This window comes from Lampetra fluviatilis, chromosome 6 (genome assembly GCF_964198595.1).
Source record: "Lampetra fluviatilis chromosome 6, kcLamFluv1.1, whole genome shotgun sequence".
Lineage (NCBI taxonomy): Eukaryota > Metazoa > Chordata > Hyperoartia > Petromyzontiformes > Petromyzontidae > Lampetra > Lampetra fluviatilis.
Window position 1 is genome coordinate 4,131,982 of NC_136280.1, and position 19,501 is coordinate 4,151,482.

Genomic DNA, 19,501 nt, shown 5'->3' on the forward strand with positions numbered 1-19,501 from the left:
AAAACAATGCTCTCGAATGTGCTGTTCCGTTTGTACCGTGTGTTGTTGGGGAATAGATGCCTGCCATTTCAGAATAGGAATATTTATTTATACTGGAGGAATCCGATGACAAGACGATTCTGCTTTAGGTGACCGTTCCGATTTCCCGAAGAAGCACGCGGAGCGAAACGTCGGACATCACATCTGTTGCGTTTTCTTTCGGACAGGCTCAACGATAAAAAACCCACAAACAGGCTGAACCGCCACCTCACCACTCCCAACGACCACGATCGTCATCGCGCTGCACGGGGGGAGCGGGGGGCGGCCGTGCAACCCAAACTTACGCTGACGAACACGGTGAACATCTCGCACACGCCCGTGCCGATGGTGACGTAGGTGATCTTGTCGTGGGCAACGCCTGACGCTTCGAAAATGTACGTGGAGTACGAGTAGATCTGCGTGCCCAACACACACCGAGAGCAGCAACGAAACACCGGGCGCACAGAGAAAACAAAAACGTTAAAAACTAAAAACTTTTTTTTACGACCAGTTAAGGCCCACTAAGCTACATAGGTCGCTTTACAGAGACGACCTGGCCACAAATGACACTTTTAACCGAGTGACTTGTCACGTGAACATTTATAGCAGTGGCCAAATGCTCTCACCGCACGTTTCTAAACGCGGAGGGAAATGCGGAGAGGACCCGGAGAAAAATCCACGTGACCACGGGCACAGAGACGTGCACACTCAAAATATACAGGCGTCAGGAGTCGGGATTGAACCCACGACCTCCTCGCACACCTGGCGAGGTCGTTAACATCTCGCCACCAGTGGTGCCCCATATCGAGGCACGGGGGGGGGGGGAGGGGGGGGGGGGAGCCCGTTCCCTTTGGCGATCGGAGCTTGCCCCGGCACGCAGGTTCACGCGTAGCCGCAAAACCTCCACGGGCGGGCAAAACCCGGGCGTAGGTCGCAAGTGAGGACACGCGCGCTGCGCGAGAGACGGAACCGAAATAAACGACGCTGTGCAGAAAAGCAAGGGCGGGGGGGATGGGGTGGACAGCGGGCCACCGTACAAGTTTTATCGCGTTGTGGGGGGAGCGGGAATCCGGCTGCGTGGATGTTTATTCGCGAATCAAAAGCAAGTTTCGCAATGACCCAGCTGGGGAATATCTCGCGGGGTCACGGCAGCCGGGCTTGTGTCAAGTGGAGCCCCCCCCTCCCCTTCCGCTTGTAGGATGTTGTGCGTGGGCTTGTGTCAAGTGGAGCCCCCCCCCTCCCCCCTTCCACTTGTAGGATGTTGTGCGTGGGCTTGTGTCAAGTGGAGCCCCCCCCCCTCCCCCCTTCCGCTTGTAGGATGTTGTGCGTGGGCTTGTGTCAAGTGGAGCCCCCCCTTCCGCTTGCGGGATGTTGTACGTGGCAATCGAGAATGTTTTCAACAACAGTCAGAAATGTGTACAAACACGGACGATTGTGTCAAAATAGAAAAAAACCCCCGTCGTGTTCAATTTCGTATTGGTCAACTTCCGGCGCTGGGAATGATGAATATAAGTTTTGACAGTCAAGAGGCGAACTTTACCCTCTGCAGCAGAATGGGTTGGGGAATTGCAGTTTCCTCTAGCGGCAGATAAGCGGTCAATTGAAAAGATATCAGAAGCAGTTGTGCGAGGTCTCCGTCTGCGGACCATTTCTTTAATGCAATGGGCGATGCGATCCGGCACATTTGGTCATTGGCAGGGGGGCTTCATGGCGTGTTCATCGCACCGATTCAAACTGCTTCACGTGCACGGTCAGTAGGGCTGAACGATTCAGATTTTTCTGACAGATATTGCGATTTGATTTGCGATTACATTTGAAAAAATCAAGCTTCAGTTCAATATTCACTGCGTAAAATATTTAAAACATGTGATGGAGCATTACCACATGATACCATCAAAATATGAACTGCTCTATATATTGTAATGCAAGGATGAGAACTTAAAATATATGAATTGCTTCCAACATGTATTTATGAAAAAGTTGTAACTGAAATAAAACAATCAAACATAGAACAATTGTTAAGTTAAATAAATAAAGTTATCATAATAAAAAAACAATTCCAAAAAGAAAGTAATAGGACTTTTCAAACCGCAGAAAATCGCAGCCTTTGCGATTTGCAAATCGCGCTGTTTAAAATTGCTATTTCGATTTGAAATCGATTAATCGTTCAGCCCTAACGCTCGGCTAAATTTAAATTAACCCGCGTACGAAGAGGCGGTGCAGTGGTCGACCACATTGGACATCCACTTCGATCTCCCGCAAGTTTCTTAAATCGCACCCCCCCGTCAACGGCCTCTGTCCATCCATCAGTGTAAATGGGTGCACCCGCAGTTCGTCGACTGGTAGGTCGTGTGCGGTAACATCCAGCCAGTGTGGACGAGTCGGACAAAATACCCTCCCCCCTCCTCCTCTTGGGAGGAACCCCCCCCGGAGCTTCCGCTTTGTAGTCGTGGCCCTTTTCACCAGCAATAGCGTGAGCGAGCAACAGCAGGGCTGCACCTTTACCATTGCCTTTTACAAGTCATGCAATCTTCTTGGTTCTTTCGGTAAAGTCATGTAGAAGGGAAATAATAAAATAATACAAATAAAACATGATAAAATAATTCTCACGACGTTTCGGCCACAACGCAAGCAGCCGTCCTCAGGTGAAGAAACAGGTCTGTCGGGAAGACAGCGTCTGAATGACACGCCCCAGGCTTGAAGCGTCTATTGCTACGCCCCAGGCTTGAAGCGTCTATTTAAGCTGAGTACCCAGCTTAAATAGACGTTGTGGCCGAAACGTCGTGAGAATGATTTAATTATGTTTAATTATTATTTTATTATTTCCCTTCTACGTGACGACTTTACCGAAAGAACCAAGAAGATGAATCCCTGCAGTCACGAACAGCTTTCAATCGAAAAAAAAAGTCATGCAATCGTGCAACCGTGGGGGTAGGGGTTGGGGGGTGGCAGGGGAGGCGCTCACCACGTCGAGTCCGCACAGCTGCTGCCCGGCACCCATGACCACGACGGTGATGAGCTGCCACCGTTGCGAGGGGTCACGCAGCAGGTCAAGCGGCATCTTCTTCTTCTGACCCTGCAGCTTCGCGTGCTCGGCCCTCATCTCCGCCATCTCGTCCGTGACGTCGCCCGCCCCGCGCAGCCACTGCAGGGCTGTGAAATTAGAAAAAAATTATAGAAATATCCCCTGTGTAACCTTGACAGAGTGTTTAGGGGCAAGCGCTGTTAGCGAGTAGTCTTCTCGACAGGCCTGCTCTCCACCTGAGGACGGCTGCTTGCGTCGTGGCCGAAACGTCGTGAGAATTATTTTATCATGTTTTATTTTTATTATTTTATTACTTCCATTCTACGTGACTTTACCGAAAGAACCAAGAAGATGAGTAGTACTTGTGAAGGCCGGCACGAGACACGAGGGGGCGGGTGTCCAGCACCAGGCCTCCCCGCCCACCGTTGTCTCACCAGCGCTGATATTTTATACAATGCCATATTTTACTCAATTAAAATTGACTCGACCCTAGGGGAGGGGGGGGCCCAGAACTCGAGTTAAGATATTCATCCTCCATTTTATCCACAAGCGGGAAACCAACTCGGGGTGGCCGAGTTTGCGTTGCAGCGCAGCGGCGCTAACCGCCTGCACTATGGCCCCCCCTTTGCTACGTCGCACACGGAAATGCCACCAACTGCCACGGAATGAATTGCACCACGATGGATCGACTGCCTCTTTGAAGGTAACGAAACAAAACCGCGTGGGGCTCAGTTCACGGAGTTGTCATCGCAATCGCCACCGATTGCTGCGCTTTGCTGCGTGGAGTCCGGTCGATGTTTTTTTCCGTTCCTGTGGCCGCCTCAGAAAGAGTGGAGGATGTTCAGAGAGACTGTGATGTAATTCGCGAGAGGATGCCAAATGCTTCCATTATTTTTAATCTGGTAAAAAAACTATAATAATAAATCAAAAACACACTTTTAATTAGTTTAACACGTAGGCTTTTACGACCAATATCATCCATAAGAGGTTTTGTGGGGGGTTAAATTGCGTAAATATCTATATGTATTGTTACATCCGCCACCACCCGACACAGCCAACTCCCACCTGATGGCGGTTGCTTGTGTGGCGATCGAAACGTTGTGATCTATTATTATTTTTCTACCTACGTGACTTGACGAAAGAACCAAAGAGTATAGAAAGGGTTGTCACGTAAACAGAACATACCAACACACCGGTGTGCTGTACTCGTGACGAATTGGCACGTTCTGTTTACGTGACAACCCTTACCAGTTGGCTGTGTCGGGTGGTGGCCGATTTAACGACACATTTATATATTTACGCGATCCAACCCCCAAACAAATCTCTGTTACACTTTTAATCGCCGAGGATTCCCACTGTCATGAACGTCACGGATGAAGTCACCACGACCTTCAGGATACACAGCCCATCGTGCATAACGGCATGAACAGTAACGACACGACATGGCGGCTTGTGCCTGTGGTTCTCTCCTCCGTCCCTCGCGTTCGCTTGTGGCCCCGAAGGAGGCCCACCCACCTGATTCCTCGGTCATTCACCTCGATGGTGAGTGGGGGTGAGTGGGGGTGGGGAGAATTCTGGGGCGGGTAAAATAGCCGGCGGTGGGGGGCGCCAAGGTACAGCCATGCGGGGCCTGCCAGCAGCGATCGTGCCGCCAGTGCGCTGCGCTGCGCACGGCCAAGCGCGCCAGACAGCTCCCTGGTGGCGAGCGTCGCGGCACGCTGCTCGTGCCAGGGCCCCTCGGCTGTGCCAGGTGCCGTTGCCAAATTCCTTAGGCGGTGATCGTGCGCCCTCCACTACCCCCATCCCCATCAAGGTGAATAACCCGGTTTTGGGTTGCCACCTCTGAGGCACAAATCACTGAGACAGAAGGGATTTTTGTTTTATTATCACCATCATTACTGTTACGCAACTGATAAAAGACAGGCCTTTGAAAGGCTTGCAGACGGTCCCAGGAACGCAAACCTCAAAGAGAGGATGTTCCTGGGTAAAACCAGGAACAGGTGGCCAACCCTAGACCTGTACGTGATGCAGGTCTAACAACACACTATGGGCAGGCGGGGGGGGGGGGGGGTATACAATTGCACGGGGGTCCCAAAACTCAGGAGGGCCCCCCAAAAATTAATTTACCTTGGGCAAGAGACGCACACGTGTGCCCACGTGTTCCCACGTGTGCCGCAAGTGCTGTTCGCGTCGCGAGTGCCTTTTGCGCACAAGAGCGTGCGCCGTTTGCGCTCGGCTACCTTTGAGGCAGCGCTTGCGGTCGTCGCGGTCGATGAGCAGGAAGCGAGGGCTCTCGGGGAGCAGGGGCAGCACGGCGAGCTGCACCAGCGCCGGCACCACGGTCATTGCCAGCAGCAAGGGCCACATCTCCTCCTCGCCCATCAGCTCCCTGCACCGGTGGGCGGGGGGAACACGGCAGTCCCCGGGGGCAGGGAGCAACGTCACGCAAAGACAAAGATCCCACACCCCCCGTATAGCCTTAACAGACTTTTGGGGCAAGTGCTGTTAGCGAGCACTTACGAAGGCCGTAATGGGTACACGAGGGGGGGGGGGGGGGGTGGGGTGGCCAGCACCACGCCCCGGCCGCCTTCGTCTCCCCAGTGGCGATGTTTACGCACCGGGTGGCCGAGCCGACCTAGGGGACGCCCAAGACCGGCTCAGATCATCGTCACTGTTGTCGGCGTCACGTACGCACGCAGACACACGATCGAACGCGGGCGTCCCCCGGGGTCTGCGTCCCGGCTCCAGCAACTCGGCGAGTGGACTTCAATGTCAGCGCCCGCGTGCTGTGCGAGGCTCCCCATCCCAACGTCTCTTTTCTACGGCTCGTCTGGTTCGTCATGTCAATACGCGGATCAGTAAAAGGATTGGCATAGGGAAGTTTAAGAATCCTTTTGCAAGAAAGTGTCCTGCCTCATGTAGCCCATGGGCCAGAGACGATACTGGTGCCACCTAAAGTAGCTCAACTTTATCAGTTGCGATATCTATTATATAAAAGGGAAATTTGTGATTATGTGTGTCCGTTCAAAATGTTGAGCGTACTTCCCGACATGCAACAAACTTGAAATTGTGGGTAGCTTCCAGACTGTACACAATGCAAAAAGTATAAAAATAGACTTTTGTATTTTGGGGGGCCGGAGGGCGGGCACTATAATAGATATATTTTGCACGGCAAGTGAGCGGTGACGTCAATCCCGACCCCGACGCCTGCTGTATATTTGGAGTTTGCGTGCTCTCCTCGTGGTCGAGTGGATTTTTCCTTCCACATTGAGAAATATGCGTTGAGATTATTTGGTTGCTATAAATTTCCACGCGATAAGCCATTTCGTTGAGCTATCCTTTGTGGCCAGGTCGCTTCTGAAAAAGAGCTACATAGCTCAGTGGGCCTCATCCGGCAAAATAAAAAAGTAGTTTTAAGTAAGTCAGTAGTCGAGATCTGGTCAGTGTCTGACGGAGTCAATAGTGATCATCGGCAATCATCACCGTAGCCCCATGATCTGTCCGCTGACGATGCCGAAGGGCAGGAAGAGGATGCCGCCCATCGCCATGATCCCACGCAGGTGCTGGGGGGCCGACTCCCCCAGGAACATGGGCTGCAGGCTCAGGCCCACTCCTGTGAGTGGGGGCACGCACGCAATGCACGCACGCGACAATCGGCATACGTCAGGCATGTCCAAAGTCCGGCCCGCGGGCCAATCACGGCCCGCGGTCAGATTTCATATGGCCCGCAGCTTCGGTCTTATAATGTGTTAGTTATGGCTCGCTAGCTCTGTCAGAATAAATACATCATAAAACTCATGGAAATTTAAGGTATTCTATACAGTTTGTTCAATGTTATCTGACTGAATGAAAGGCAGAATTGCGTTTTTAGAGTTGTTCACGTCTGCCTGAGTGGCTTATATTTGGTTACATTGTCATTTGAAAAATAAAGGTAATTTTGACAATGAAAATTGTTTTATAACAGTGTGTATTTCCACGTAACTTTTGTGGTTAAAACAATGTCAAAAGGATCTATTGACCCCCGGGCATCTTCACTTTATCAAATGTGGCCCTCTTTGCAAAAAGTTTGGACACCCCTGGCATACGTGATTGGTCGGTTGGTTGGACGACACGGGCAAAAATGCGCGCGCTCGCAAACGTCAAAGATCGCTGGCGACGGCAAAAGGGGTCGGGGGGGTCAAGCGGCGATGAGCCCACATCGGTCGTCGTCATCCACATCGATTCTCGAGCTCGCGACACGCATAATCGACGTTTTGAAAATTTCGCATAGGTTGCACGTTAATGGGTTCACGTGACCCCATACAGCCACTAAGAGGCCGCTACGTTTGGCAAAAAAACTAGTTTGGGACATTTCGATTTAAAGCTTTCGTGACTGCAGGGATTCATCTTCTTGGTTCTTTCGGTAAAGTCACGTAAGAATGGAAATAATACATTTTTATTTTTTATTTTATTATGTTTTAGTTTAATTTGTATTATTTTATTATTTCCATTCAACATGACTTTACCGAAAGAACCATGAAGAAGTTTGGGACACTTGCACCGACTCGCGACCGTGAATTTCTGAAAACGGAATGGAATAACAAGGCAGGGATGTATCGCTATACGCGCGTGTGTGTGTGTGTATATATATAAATGTATGTCGTTATACCACAGCAAACGAGCAATGATGAAATATACGAGTTGGTGAAATTGCTGCTCAGTGAAGTGTGCGGCGGGCGCCCGGACCGTGTTACGGTTGGACTCGTATTTCATCAAAGCCCAATCATGCAAGACACACTGTGAATTAACTTATAAATGCGCATACGTACGGAGCGGGGGGTACGGGCGAGCACGTGACAAGATCAAAAAAACAAATTAGAACTTCCAGAGTGTAGCCTCGGTTTGGGGAAAAATAAAAATTCAACGTGAAATGGAAAAATAATCTGAGCTCATGTTTATTACGGGGGGGGGTGTGGGGGGGCACCACACATGACTTTCCACGAACATGCTTTGTAATAAACAAAGACCTTCTGGCATTTAAAAAAAAAGAGAAAACCCGACCGCCACACGAACGTGGCCAACTGCCTTCCCCCCCCCACCGTGCGTTTTAACCACAAAGTCTGAAGGGGGAAATGGATGCAGGGGAGGCTCAATCCTAGATTTGAAGCTTTCGTGACTGCAAGGATTCATACTATTAGTTTTTTCGGTAAAGTCACGTAGGTAAAAAATGAAATTAAAATTAATAAAAATAAAGTAATAAAAATCACGACGTTTCGGAGGCAACACAAGTCTCCGTCGTCAAGTAACGCACTCGCAAACGTCAACCTGATGACGGAGACTTGTGTGTTGCCTCCGAAACGTCGTGATTTTTATTACTTCATTTTTATTACTTCATTTTTATTAAATGTTTTACCTACGTGACTTTACCGAAAAAACTAAGAGTATAGGCTCAAATTTCGATTTAAAGCTTTCGTGACTGCAGGGATTCATCTTCTTGGTTCTTTCGGTAAAGTCACGTAGAATGGACATAATAAAATAATAAAATAAAACATAATAAAATTATTCTCACGACGTTTCGGCCACAATACCTGAGGACGGCTGCTTATTTTATTATTTCCATTCTACGTGACTTTACCGAAAGAACCAAGAAGAAGTATAGGCTCAATCCTCCTTGCGCTGGCCACCAGCCACCTAAGCCTCTCGGTTTCAGGGGGGGGGTGTGGGACGGACCCCGGGGGGCCCAGCTCACCGCAGTTGATGCCGATGAGGAGCCTGCCGATGATTATGAGCTCAAAGGAGGTCGCCGGACGGCTCACGCCCATCAGCACCGCGGCCAGCACCGCAAAGCCATTGTTGAACAGCAGGGCACCCTTCCTGCGAAGTGAGGGTGCACGCAGCGAGACGCGGTTTGCAACGACCGAGTTCGTCAGCCAGACGCCGTCTCCACCCCCACCCACCGCCACCAACCCCGCCACGACGGTTCGCCCGTGTCTCTCTGCGGCGTGTGTGTGTCTGTGTGTGTGTGTGTCTGTGTGTGTGTGTTTGTGTGTGTGTTTGTGTGTGCGTGGGGAGTGGTAGTGTAGCAGTCAGCGCGCTGCGCTGCGAACCCGGCGACCCGAGTTCGATTCCCGCTCACGGCCAACACCAGTGACGATTATCTGAACCGGTATTGAGCTTTTCCGAGGTCGACTCAGCCTCAAATGAGTATCCGGTGCGGTGTAAAAATTTGCCACTAGGAAGACAAAGGCGGCTGGGGATTGTGCTGGCCACCCACCCCCTCGTGTGCCGTTCCGGCCTTCGTCGGTGCTACTCGCTAACAGCACTTGCCCCAAAGATCCGTTAAGGCTATACCGGGGGATTCTTTGTCTTAGTGTGTGCAGGCAGCAAGGCATGGTGGGAAAAGTTTCCCATGGTGCTCTGTAAGCCTCGCTAGAGCGACGGGGTGATGTCGCCAGCATGTGCTGCTTGTACCGCCGAGCCTGTAACACGAGGGTTGGTAAACGGTGCTAAAGGCCCAGAGTGTTTCCATGTGGAGTTCAACATTTTTTTTCACATGCGGGGAGTCTACCGCTGGTTTCGATCAAAAACCGTTTAACTTGTCGTAATAATGTTTGCTTTCAAATCGTATTTTGGATGCACACGGCTGGGCTAACGCAACAAAAATGCTTCAGTGATGGATTGAAAACAAAAAAGGCGTATTCAACCGAGCATTTGTATCGCACAAAGCAGGCACGGAGAAATTATTTAAAGCAGGGCCTCCGAAATGAACGTACAACATTGTACAGCACTTTGTCTATACACTGCTGGTCCCGAGCATGCCTTGGTGGTCACCCCACTGGTCAGCAAGGCTTGGGGTAGTGGGGTAGTGGGGGGGTTTGGGGTGGTTGCAGGGCTGGTTCACACATCACTCACCCCTGATGACACTATGGCTGGGAAATGAACACGTGTCACTGGGTTCATAGCGCAGTGAACTAACCACTTGCATAAACGCTCTACCCACCACTCTGCATATACACATGAAACGAATGACATAAAAGGAAATAAGTTATACGTCGTTTGTTCCATTCATGAGTTAATCCTCCCCTAATCTCAAGTGAAGATATATTTTATTTATTTAATCCAATGTACTTAACTGAATTCCAATAGCAGGAGAATAGGCTTACGCTTGTAATTCCAAGCGGATTATTCAGCGATGTGACAAAGTGGGTCTCAAAGATGCGAGTGAGAATTAAAAACCATTGCTGAAATCAATTAAGGGCAATCCGGGACAATAACAAGAAAAAGAGACCCCCCGTGCAGTCTTAAACAGACTGTTGGGGCATGTGCTGTTAGCGAGCAGCACCTATGAAGGCCGGGATATGCGCGCGCACACACGCACGCACGCGCACACGCGCACACATGCCACTCGCTTGAATCGTGTGTTTCGACATCGACCTCCGGCTAACCCCTTCCATTTGGCCCGACTGGCGATGGACCTCTTGCGGACTGTGCATTCTCGTCCGCCGGCCAAGAAGTGGCGCGAATGCTCGGCCGCACCTCTGCCCCGCCACGCCGTGCCCCCCTTTCCCTGGCCAACGAACAATGAGCCCACTTGCTGGGGCGGACGCTTTAAAGGTCAGGCCTTGCACAAGAAGAAGAAGTCGCTGGCAGCTCTGCGCGGCTGGACGGCTCATCCGAGCCCCGGGTTACCACCCCCGTAGCGCGGCACGGGCGGCCCCTGCCACCCCTCGGACTCATGATCCTCCTTCTTCTTGGTTCTTTCGGTAAAGTCACGTAGAAGGGAAATAATAAAATAATAAAAATAAAACATAATAAAATTATTCTCACGACGTTTCGGCCAGCAACGCAAGCAGCCGTCCTCAGGTGTTGTAGCCGAAACGTCGTGATAATTATTTTATTATGTTTTTTTATTATAATTTTATTATTTCCCTTCTACGTGACTTTACCGAAAGAACCAAGAATATGAACCCCTGCAGTCACAAAAGCTTTAAATCGAAAAATCATGATCCTCCGTTGGGCTACCGCGCCAAGAGGGAAGAAACACCACCCGAGCTCGCCCTCAAACGTCCATCGCAGCCCCACGCACATCGGGCGGGCGGGGGGGGGGGCAACGCCGTCCGTGTCCTCCAATCAAATGAGACACGGAGGCTGCGTCACAAACCAATGAGAGCTGTGAGGGAGGGGGGGCGGGCGGACACGGAGTCTGCTACTCCCAGCTGTCGGTGGGGATCGGTGTCGGAAGAAGTTGCCGCCGAGGCGGAGAGCAACAGTTTCAAAAAAGGATGTAGGGCTCTCGCTTGCTCGCGACCCGGACGCTTTTGTCCGACCCTGCCACGCCTCCCGCCGGGGCCACCCCACGGGATTGATGAACTCGGCGAGACGCAGACGGCCCCCACTGCCAGCTGCTTCCGCGCTGACCTTTGGGCACCGTTTTTAGCAGGGGGGGGGGTGGCGGCCCGCCGATCATGCCACCGGAGCGTCGGGCTCGGGGCTCGACCGGGCGTCACGTGACACCTCGCACTGCGCCGCGCGGTCCAAATCGCGCCGTGGCGAGTTTCACCGTGGTTGATGATGGTTGTGGAGCCGGTGCGGTGCAGGGCGGAGCGCGACGACGCAAGGGGGCGGATTAGTCGAATTGCGTGAGAGAGGGAGGGAGGGAGGGAGACGGAGGAACGCATGGATCGGAGAACATGTGCTGGTTTAAAACCCCAATGGTTCCAACTCTTAAGGAAAGCAGGCTGGCTGGCTTGGGCAGGACGCGTCGCTAGAAGGGCCGGGACGACAGCACGACGGCCCAGACGTACAATGAAGTGGCCGCCAAGGGATGGAACGCGTCTCGCGAGTACCGTCCACTGCAGAGAGAGATGGAGCGACGAAATATGCTCGCGCGCACGTGCTCGGGTGGAATGTTGAAGGGCAGGACTGTGAGAGATGGAGGCGACAAGAAGGCTCGGGGGGGGGACGAGACCTTCGTCCAAGCGGCGGACTGATCACGTCCCGACGATGCCGAGGAGGGCGACGGCCCGGGGCTCAAGCCCCTCGACGTCAGGGACGTCTGGGGCGCTTCCGCTGGTGGCGGGCAGCGAACCGAATCACGTGGCCTCACGCCGCGCGCTACAAATCACCGCCGTGCTGAATCGCATGACCCTTTGAACTTTGGGGGGGGATTAAATTTTTTAAATTAAAGAATTAAACGGGCAGAGGGCAGCCCAGGATTTTCGCGAACAACGCAATTACCTTGCCGCTTTATTTATTAACTCGTTAATCCTTCCACGCACTTATTAACCACTTAATGAAATGTATTGCATTCTCTACTTAATTAAAAAAGGGTGGGGGGGAGGGCGGAGCGGGGGGAGGGGGAGAAAAAAAGACAGCAGTCGTGCGAGTCTGCCGATTGGGAAATATGGAAAACAAGGCAGCAGGCTCTGTGCATCTGTCAGCTGCCTGCATTGGGCTACTCATGTGCAGAGCTGGGCTCTAACCCGATTGGTTAACCCTTTCCCATTCCGAGACATTTGCAAGTTCGAGGGTGGGTCATGTCCACCGATTAATCTCGGAACGCGCGAGCGGGTCAGCGTTAATTTTTATTTAGAGAGGTTTAGAAGCGCCTTTGCTTTTCAAGACTCACCGCAGAGAACCGTAGCGACACAACTACCGATTGCCGGCGCCAAACTGTGGCAGTCTGATGTTTTGTTTGCGGATTTGGGCGAAATAATAGGATGCGGGTATTCCGACTGAACGCACCTGCCCAGGCGGATGGCGAGGGGTCCCGCGAGCAGAGCGCCGAGGCACCCGCCGAGCGTGAACACGGAGACGACGGTCGACCAGAGCAGCGTGAGCACGTGCTGGTCGAGCCCCGTGCCGTAGCGCTGCTCGCACGTCGTGTTGATGAAGCGCTGGATGTGCTGCTCCGTCGGCGGCGGCGGGCGCGAGCGGAGAGAAGAAAAAAACAAAATAAGAGTGACGTTACAAAACGTTAGGTCTTCTTGAGTCGGCGGAGCGGCACACATTCTTAGGTTTTTTCGGTGAAGTCACGTAGGTAAAAAATTTAAATAAAAGTAAAATTAAAATAATATAAAAATCACGACATTTCGGAGGCAACACAAGCTTCCGTCGTCGTGATTTTTATTTTATTTTTATTTTACTTTAATTAATTTGAATTTTTAACCTACGTGACTTTACCGAAAAACCCTAAGAATATGAATCCTTGGAGTCACGAAAGCTTCAAATCTGGAGCGACACACCTTTGACGACTGGCGTATCCCATAGCCGGGGCCAAAACCGAACCCGCGATACGATACACGATGGCTTCGCAAGACGAGACAAGACACGTGGATCCGGGCTCGAAGCCAAGCAGGGCCAGCGGTGGGGCCTCGTGACGTGCGCGCCGGTGCCTCCTGAGCCACGCCAGGCTGGCTGGCTCGCTCGCGTGGCTCCGGCACAGCGCGGTTGTGCAGTGGAAAGATGCATCGGAGGTCAAAACTCCTGAGCTGGCACCGTTGTTTGTAAAACCCATTAAAGATTCATGATAATTGACAGCCATTTGTCTATCCACTGATGGATCGATGGAGGCCATTACCCCCAAGCTGTGCGGTTACGGTGGCCCTCAAGCGTCGCGAGTTGATGGTCACAGCCTGGCCACACCAATTAAAATCACAAAATAACCCAAAACATTTGATTTCGTCCTGCACTGTGTTTTTACTAACGTCCAGCTTTTACGAATGATACATTTTGGTTTAACCGTTATGCGACGAACATTACTCCATGTGGCTGGGCGGGTGGGGGAAGTGCTGCCTTCTATACTACGTTGAACAGAAGTCGGCTCAACAGTATCCAGTTCTGTGGGCGATTATCGACCACGAAAGGGATTCACTGCACCATGGAGAGATCTGAAACAGATATCTTGGATCATGACAAGACACCAAATGCGTCTGGATACAATCGAGATCAATAAAAAAAAGTACCACTCTCCTTCAGTCACACTTGGGACAGGCCTCAATTCATCGAACACACACACAGACATTAATTCGCGCAGAATCAACGGAGTAACACAGCGGAGGTCACCGAGGTCTGAAAAACCTAGACTTGCGCAACTCTTGGCTACAGCCCCAAATTTATCCTAAAATGCCTTCCCATCTCTCTGGAAGCCAAACCCCACAAAAGGCCAGACAAATGAGCCCATTTTAAAAAGATTCGGCGATGTTTTCAACAGGATTTCCTTCTTGACGTCTCAGCGTTTTTGACACTTCCTTCCGGTGCGCGCTCACAAGTGCCGGTTTCGGGCCAATTTGAGAATTTCAACTTTTGATTTCTCGCTTTGTAATTCGTCGAACAAAGCGGCGGCGGCGGCTCCCTCGCGGTCGTAATTGGCACAGCGGTCGATCGGCGCGCCGTTCCACGCTGCAGTTTTGTGTGAGGTCCCGCCAAGAAATGTTTCGAAAACCGCTCTCGTCGGCCAACCTCGGCCCAAAACCAGACAAACACGCGGCATGAGGCCTAGGCCCCCCGCCCCGGAGGACAAAGGGAATCTGCGGAAGGGGACGCCGGGATTCATGATTTTTAACGTTAACAAAGCGAGGCTCGCCGGGTTGTTTTAATGGAAATTGTAATGGCGTCCAACGGAACGCTCTCTAGGAAATATTTACTCCCGCTTGACTTGGCAAATCCTGTTTCAGAAATGTTCTGCTGCCGGTGGCACCCCATTGCCGCTTGAAAGGTTCAGGCCACAGTCCGATTCGCACCTCCGATTAGCGGAGTTGGCTACGTGCGATGGGAAATAAGTTCAGCATACATACATACGCGCTGTAGAAACAACTTTTTCCTTTGCCCCAAATTATATTTCCAGTTGGCTGTCGGTGTTACGTCACGAGATAGAAGACGTTTCCACGGAAGGCTCTTTTGCGAATCCGTTGCTGGATGAGGGCTTCCCCAGCAGCTTTTAACGAATTGCGCTTTCAGAGAGGCAAACACGCACGGCATTCTGGGTGCGTGCAAGGCATTGTGGGTGTGTGCCGCACACTTGTCACCCCGGTGGAGTGCGGGGATGTGCGCAGTGGGGGCGGGGGGGGGGGGCCTGGGAGTGCAGCGTTGCTGACTTTTTAACAGTGGAAAGTCGCCAAACGAACCTCAGAAAGTGGCTACCCAATCTAGCAAGTAATTAAACAACGAGCAGCTTTTCGCAGGCTTCTCAATGGCCACCCGGAATCGCTCTCGTACCTGTGTAACCTTCTCCCGTAATGTCCTCGTGCCAGACAGCCTGGAGAATTTGTCACCGCCGGTCGCTTTGACGGCGTTTGTGTGTTGCTCGCGAAACTCAAAGGGGTCTCAAGATCGAGTGAATGAAATAAATCACCAAGTAGGCAAGGATGATGGTGGAGGTGGGTGCGGAGGGTGGGGGAGGGGGGGGGGGCACTCACGGCCGTGGGTGCGCTGATGACGGAGATGTTGAAGCCGTACTGGAAGCTGCCCCCAATTCCCGTGGCGGCCACCAGCACGCACAGGCGCAGCACAGGAACCTGCGGGCACAGCGGGCACAAGGGCGGCGGCGGCGGGAGAGCGCCGTGGCCACGACGGCCGAGAGCCGCGGTTAAATTTCCTTCGGGGACTCAGCCGAGGCATCCATGGGCAACGGTAGAATCGACTGCGACGGCACGAGCTGCGGTGGCATTTCAAGGTTTCAAAATAGCGAAACAACTAATGCCTTGATGGTGATGATGATGATAACCGGCCAATGGAAGCCAAGAAAGTTGAATACACCACAGTGTTTTCTGGGCAGATTTGTTATTGTTGTATATTATTTGTATTTATTTACTCTATTTAGGGCCACTGTTATTAACAAACGTGTTAACTTTTTGTTCATTGTGTTTGTGCACCACTAGAAAATGCAGAATAGTGCGGTTTTTTTCATTCACAAAAATAATATTTTAACACCCCAAAGTTGTTGGGATATTCGTAAAATATCCACTTTTCAAGTACAAATCTAATAACTAATCCCAATAACTAACCCTATCTCTGCTGGTGCTCCTTCTCGTGGGTGGGAAGAAAGCACGCTTCCAAATCCCAGCACAAAAGGCGTTTTTTTTTCGTCCCGTAAGAGCTAACGGTGAAAAACAGAAAATCGCTGCGTTAATTCGTCAGCGTTTTCCGCACAGAGCGTTGGGATCGAAGGCAGCCACAAGGTGGTTTTTGTTTGCTCCCGCCGGAACGCAAATGTCTGCGGAATTCGATAAATGTGCAAACGCCACGAGGACTACGAGGACATCACGAGACGACAAACCGCACCACGTGCAAAAATCAGGAGGTCAAGAAATATACATGTGTGTGTGTGTGTCAAGGGACATTCCATCCCTGAACACAGAACAAAGACGAATGTCACAGATTCCAATGAGAACCTGAGTCGACTGTTTGCGAGGAGCGTGCCGATAGCGTGCACTTATGAAGGCCGACACGGCACACGAGGGGGTGAAGAATGCGGCCAGCACCACGCGCGGCCGCCTTTGTCTCTCCAGTGGTGATGTGTACCAGAGGTGGGACAAAGTCATTGTTATGCAAGTCCAAGTCGAGTCGCAAGTCATCAAATTCATGACTCGAGTCTGACTCGAGTCCAAGTCACATGACTCGAGTCCACACCTCTGATGTGTACACAGCGCACAAAGTACTCGTTTAAGGCCAAGTCGACCCACGGCGGAGACCCAAGCCCGTTTTAGATATTCGTCACGGATGTTGGCCGTGAGCAGGAATCGAACTCGGGTAACCCGGTTTAGACAGCAGTGCACCAATCGCTTCCCCCCATCGCTCCCCAAAACAAAAGACGCAGGCACACTCGCGCGCGCTTTAAGCGGGTCGGGTTATTCAGGGTCGAATGGCACATCTGGACAGGACCCCGCGTGGTCTGGGAGGGGCGCCGATGCCTCGGGGAGAAGACGTGGCTTGGGCCAGATGGCTCCTGCGCTTCAGATGGGCACTGCAGCTTTCACCAGCGGGGCTTTTGTGCACAGGTTTGACTCAACAACCGCACTTACAACCTCGGCAGAGCCACTGGGAACTTGCGCCAACTTGGCACCCGTGATGGTCGGGGCGGTGGTGGTGGTGGCGGGGGGGGGGAGACATCAGTGACCAGCCACAGTGGAAGGCGCGACGCTTGAGCGCAACCGGCGATGTGACGCCACGTGGACGGGCAATTGCATCATCAGCCGAGAGAGGGAACCGCACTCCAGAGGAAGCCCACCGCGCAGACGGAGCGATGAGAATCGCCTTGAGCGCAGGCGTTAGGACGGCGACGGTCTGACGGGGCCTTCAATCAGCAGTGAATTTGTCGTGGACGGTGACGATGACTGTAATGAAATGAAGGCTTCTGGGAGAACACCTACGGGTGAACGAACAGCTCCTGTTGTGCAAGCAGATTGAAGTGTTGGCACGAGGGGAGCACCGATTTTGTTATGCAATCGGCCGGACGCTGTTGGCTGTAGAACTGCGGCACCCGGAGGAGTCTTGAGTAAACAAGATGCTCTCTACCCACGCACAACAACGCTGCTGGCTGAATTTCAAATGATGGCAATACAAATGATTTTTTTTCTATCTGTTAAGGAAAGGGGCAATGTGTGGGTTTGGAATAAAAAATAGAATGCGTACGAAAAATATTCACCAATGCCAAGCAGGGAAACTCGTTCGTCGGTCCAAATGATCAAATTCTGCTGAAATCTAATTACTTACATTAGGGTCAGATTGGAGCAGAGTAATGATTAATTTAAATTACGCGAATTATTTCTTGGATTTATTAACAGACACTAATTATATAACCCTCGTGTTGTAATGAATACGCGCTGTAATGAACACGTTAAATATTAGCTCACGCTCGAGGGGTATCGCGTTCTTTAGTGAGGGGGGGGGGTTACGGGGTCATCGCCATCCTCATCATCAAAAAATCATCGCGGGCTTGTAGGGGGCACGCTAAGTGCCACGAACAAAGCCGAACGTGTTTTTTCAAAAAACAAGAAACGACAATGTCCACTCGCTTTAATGGAACTCCACGCAGCCCCCCCTTGTCACCGCGAACACGCATGCAGTTCACAACGGTAATCCTGGCTTTTGGGGGTGCCGCGGTGACGAGATGTTAACCGCCTCGCCTGGTATACAGGAGGTCGTGGGTTCGATCCCGACCCTGACACCTGCCGTATATTTGGAGTCTGCGTGTCTCTCTCCCCGTGGTCGTGTGGATTTTTCTCTGGGTCCCTCCGGTTTTTCCCTCCACATTTAGAATCAACATCACCCCGCTTAGAGTATTTGACTGCTATAAATGTCCACGTGATGATGATAAGCCACTTTGTCGAGCTCTCATCTGTGGCCAGCTCGCCTCTCAAAAAGAGCTCCATAGCTCAGTGTGGCCTCAATCTATAAAAAAAAAATAGTTTCATATTTTACTTTCCCACCGTCCTCGCCGAGTCTCCTTCAGCGGCACGCGGCTCACGTGGCCCTCTGCAGATTATCACGACAACTCAAGCGACGTTGGCGCACGCCACAGTAATGATGTCAAAAAACCAAAATGGGCGTTGAGAAAGTGCCGTCATCGTGCGATATTTCCTTCTCTCGCTTTCAAGGTTAACAAAAAAAGCATGCGGCTTGCCAGACATGACGAGGCTCCCTCTTGCATGTACGTACGTTGGAACTTCTTCCGCACCGTACGTGGCCAACTGCGCTACTCGGAGGCAACAAGGGAGTGTGGAGGTAGAGGGGAGGCTTCATTATTATATTTACTCGAGGGAGAGGCCTTCACGGCAACAGGTGCACATTGCAGGCTCATTACGGGCTAATCCACATGCAGTAGCAGTTCATTATTTAATGAGGCCAATTTTTTGGGGGGAGTTGAACCATATGGCGGTACCCCGGGGCACCATAGTACCCCGGCTCTCGCATAATGTCCGTGACGCAGTCATTTTGAGTTTGTTGATGGTCGGCGATGCGGCAATCGACTCATCTCGACGAGCTGTACACGACGCACCACTACGGTGCGTGCGAGCGTTCAGGGTTTCAGCGCAATCGTCCTCGCTGCGTGTCGACATCGCGGAGTGGCACTGATTTCGGATTGATTGGTACCCCAGTCACGGAGTTAAGTACACCCCTGGAAAAAATAGTGTCCCAGAAAAAAAATATTTAATTTCCTTGGCCATTTTGCAGAGGTGGGACAAAGTCATTGTTATGCAAGTCCAAGTCGAGTCGCAAGTCATCAAATTCATGACTCGAGTCTGACTCGAGTCCAAGTCACATGACTCGAGTCCACATCTCATAGGTGGGACAAAGTCATTGTTATGCAAGTCCAAGTCGAGTCGCAAGTCATCAAATTCATGACTCGAGTCTGACTCGAGTCCAAGTCACATGACTCGAGTCCACACCTCTGCCATTTTGTATTATTTGGTACCCCGGGGTACCGCCAAAAGGATCATTTGAGGTTTTTTTTGTATTTAGTTTTTTAAAAATACGTCA

The 19,501-nt window shown here is 51.5% G+C and overlaps 1 protein-coding gene across 2 annotated transcripts in view; it reads right to left on the minus strand.

Moving 5' to 3' along the window:
- Nucleotides 1–19,501, minus strand: part of LOC144933068 (solute carrier family 2, facilitated glucose transporter member 11-like) — a 71,382-nt gene that overhangs the window by 12,833 nt on the left and 39,048 nt on the right. For both annotated transcript variants that reach the window (XM_078857564.1, XM_078857565.1), the window contains exons 2-8: nt 15,439–15,537; nt 12,767–12,927; nt 8,772–8,896; nt 6,527–6,656; nt 5,284–5,432; nt 2,984–3,171; nt 324–434 (exon numbers count right to left, since the gene is read on the minus strand). In XM_078857564.1, the coding sequence (XP_078713690.1) occupies nt 324–434; nt 2,984–3,171; nt 5,284–5,432; nt 6,527–6,656; nt 8,772–8,896; nt 12,767–12,927; nt 15,439–15,537 (963 nt within the window). The remainder of the gene's footprint in view (nt 1–323; nt 435–2,983; nt 3,172–5,283; nt 5,433–6,526; nt 6,657–8,771; nt 8,897–12,766; nt 12,928–15,438; nt 15,538–19,501) is intronic.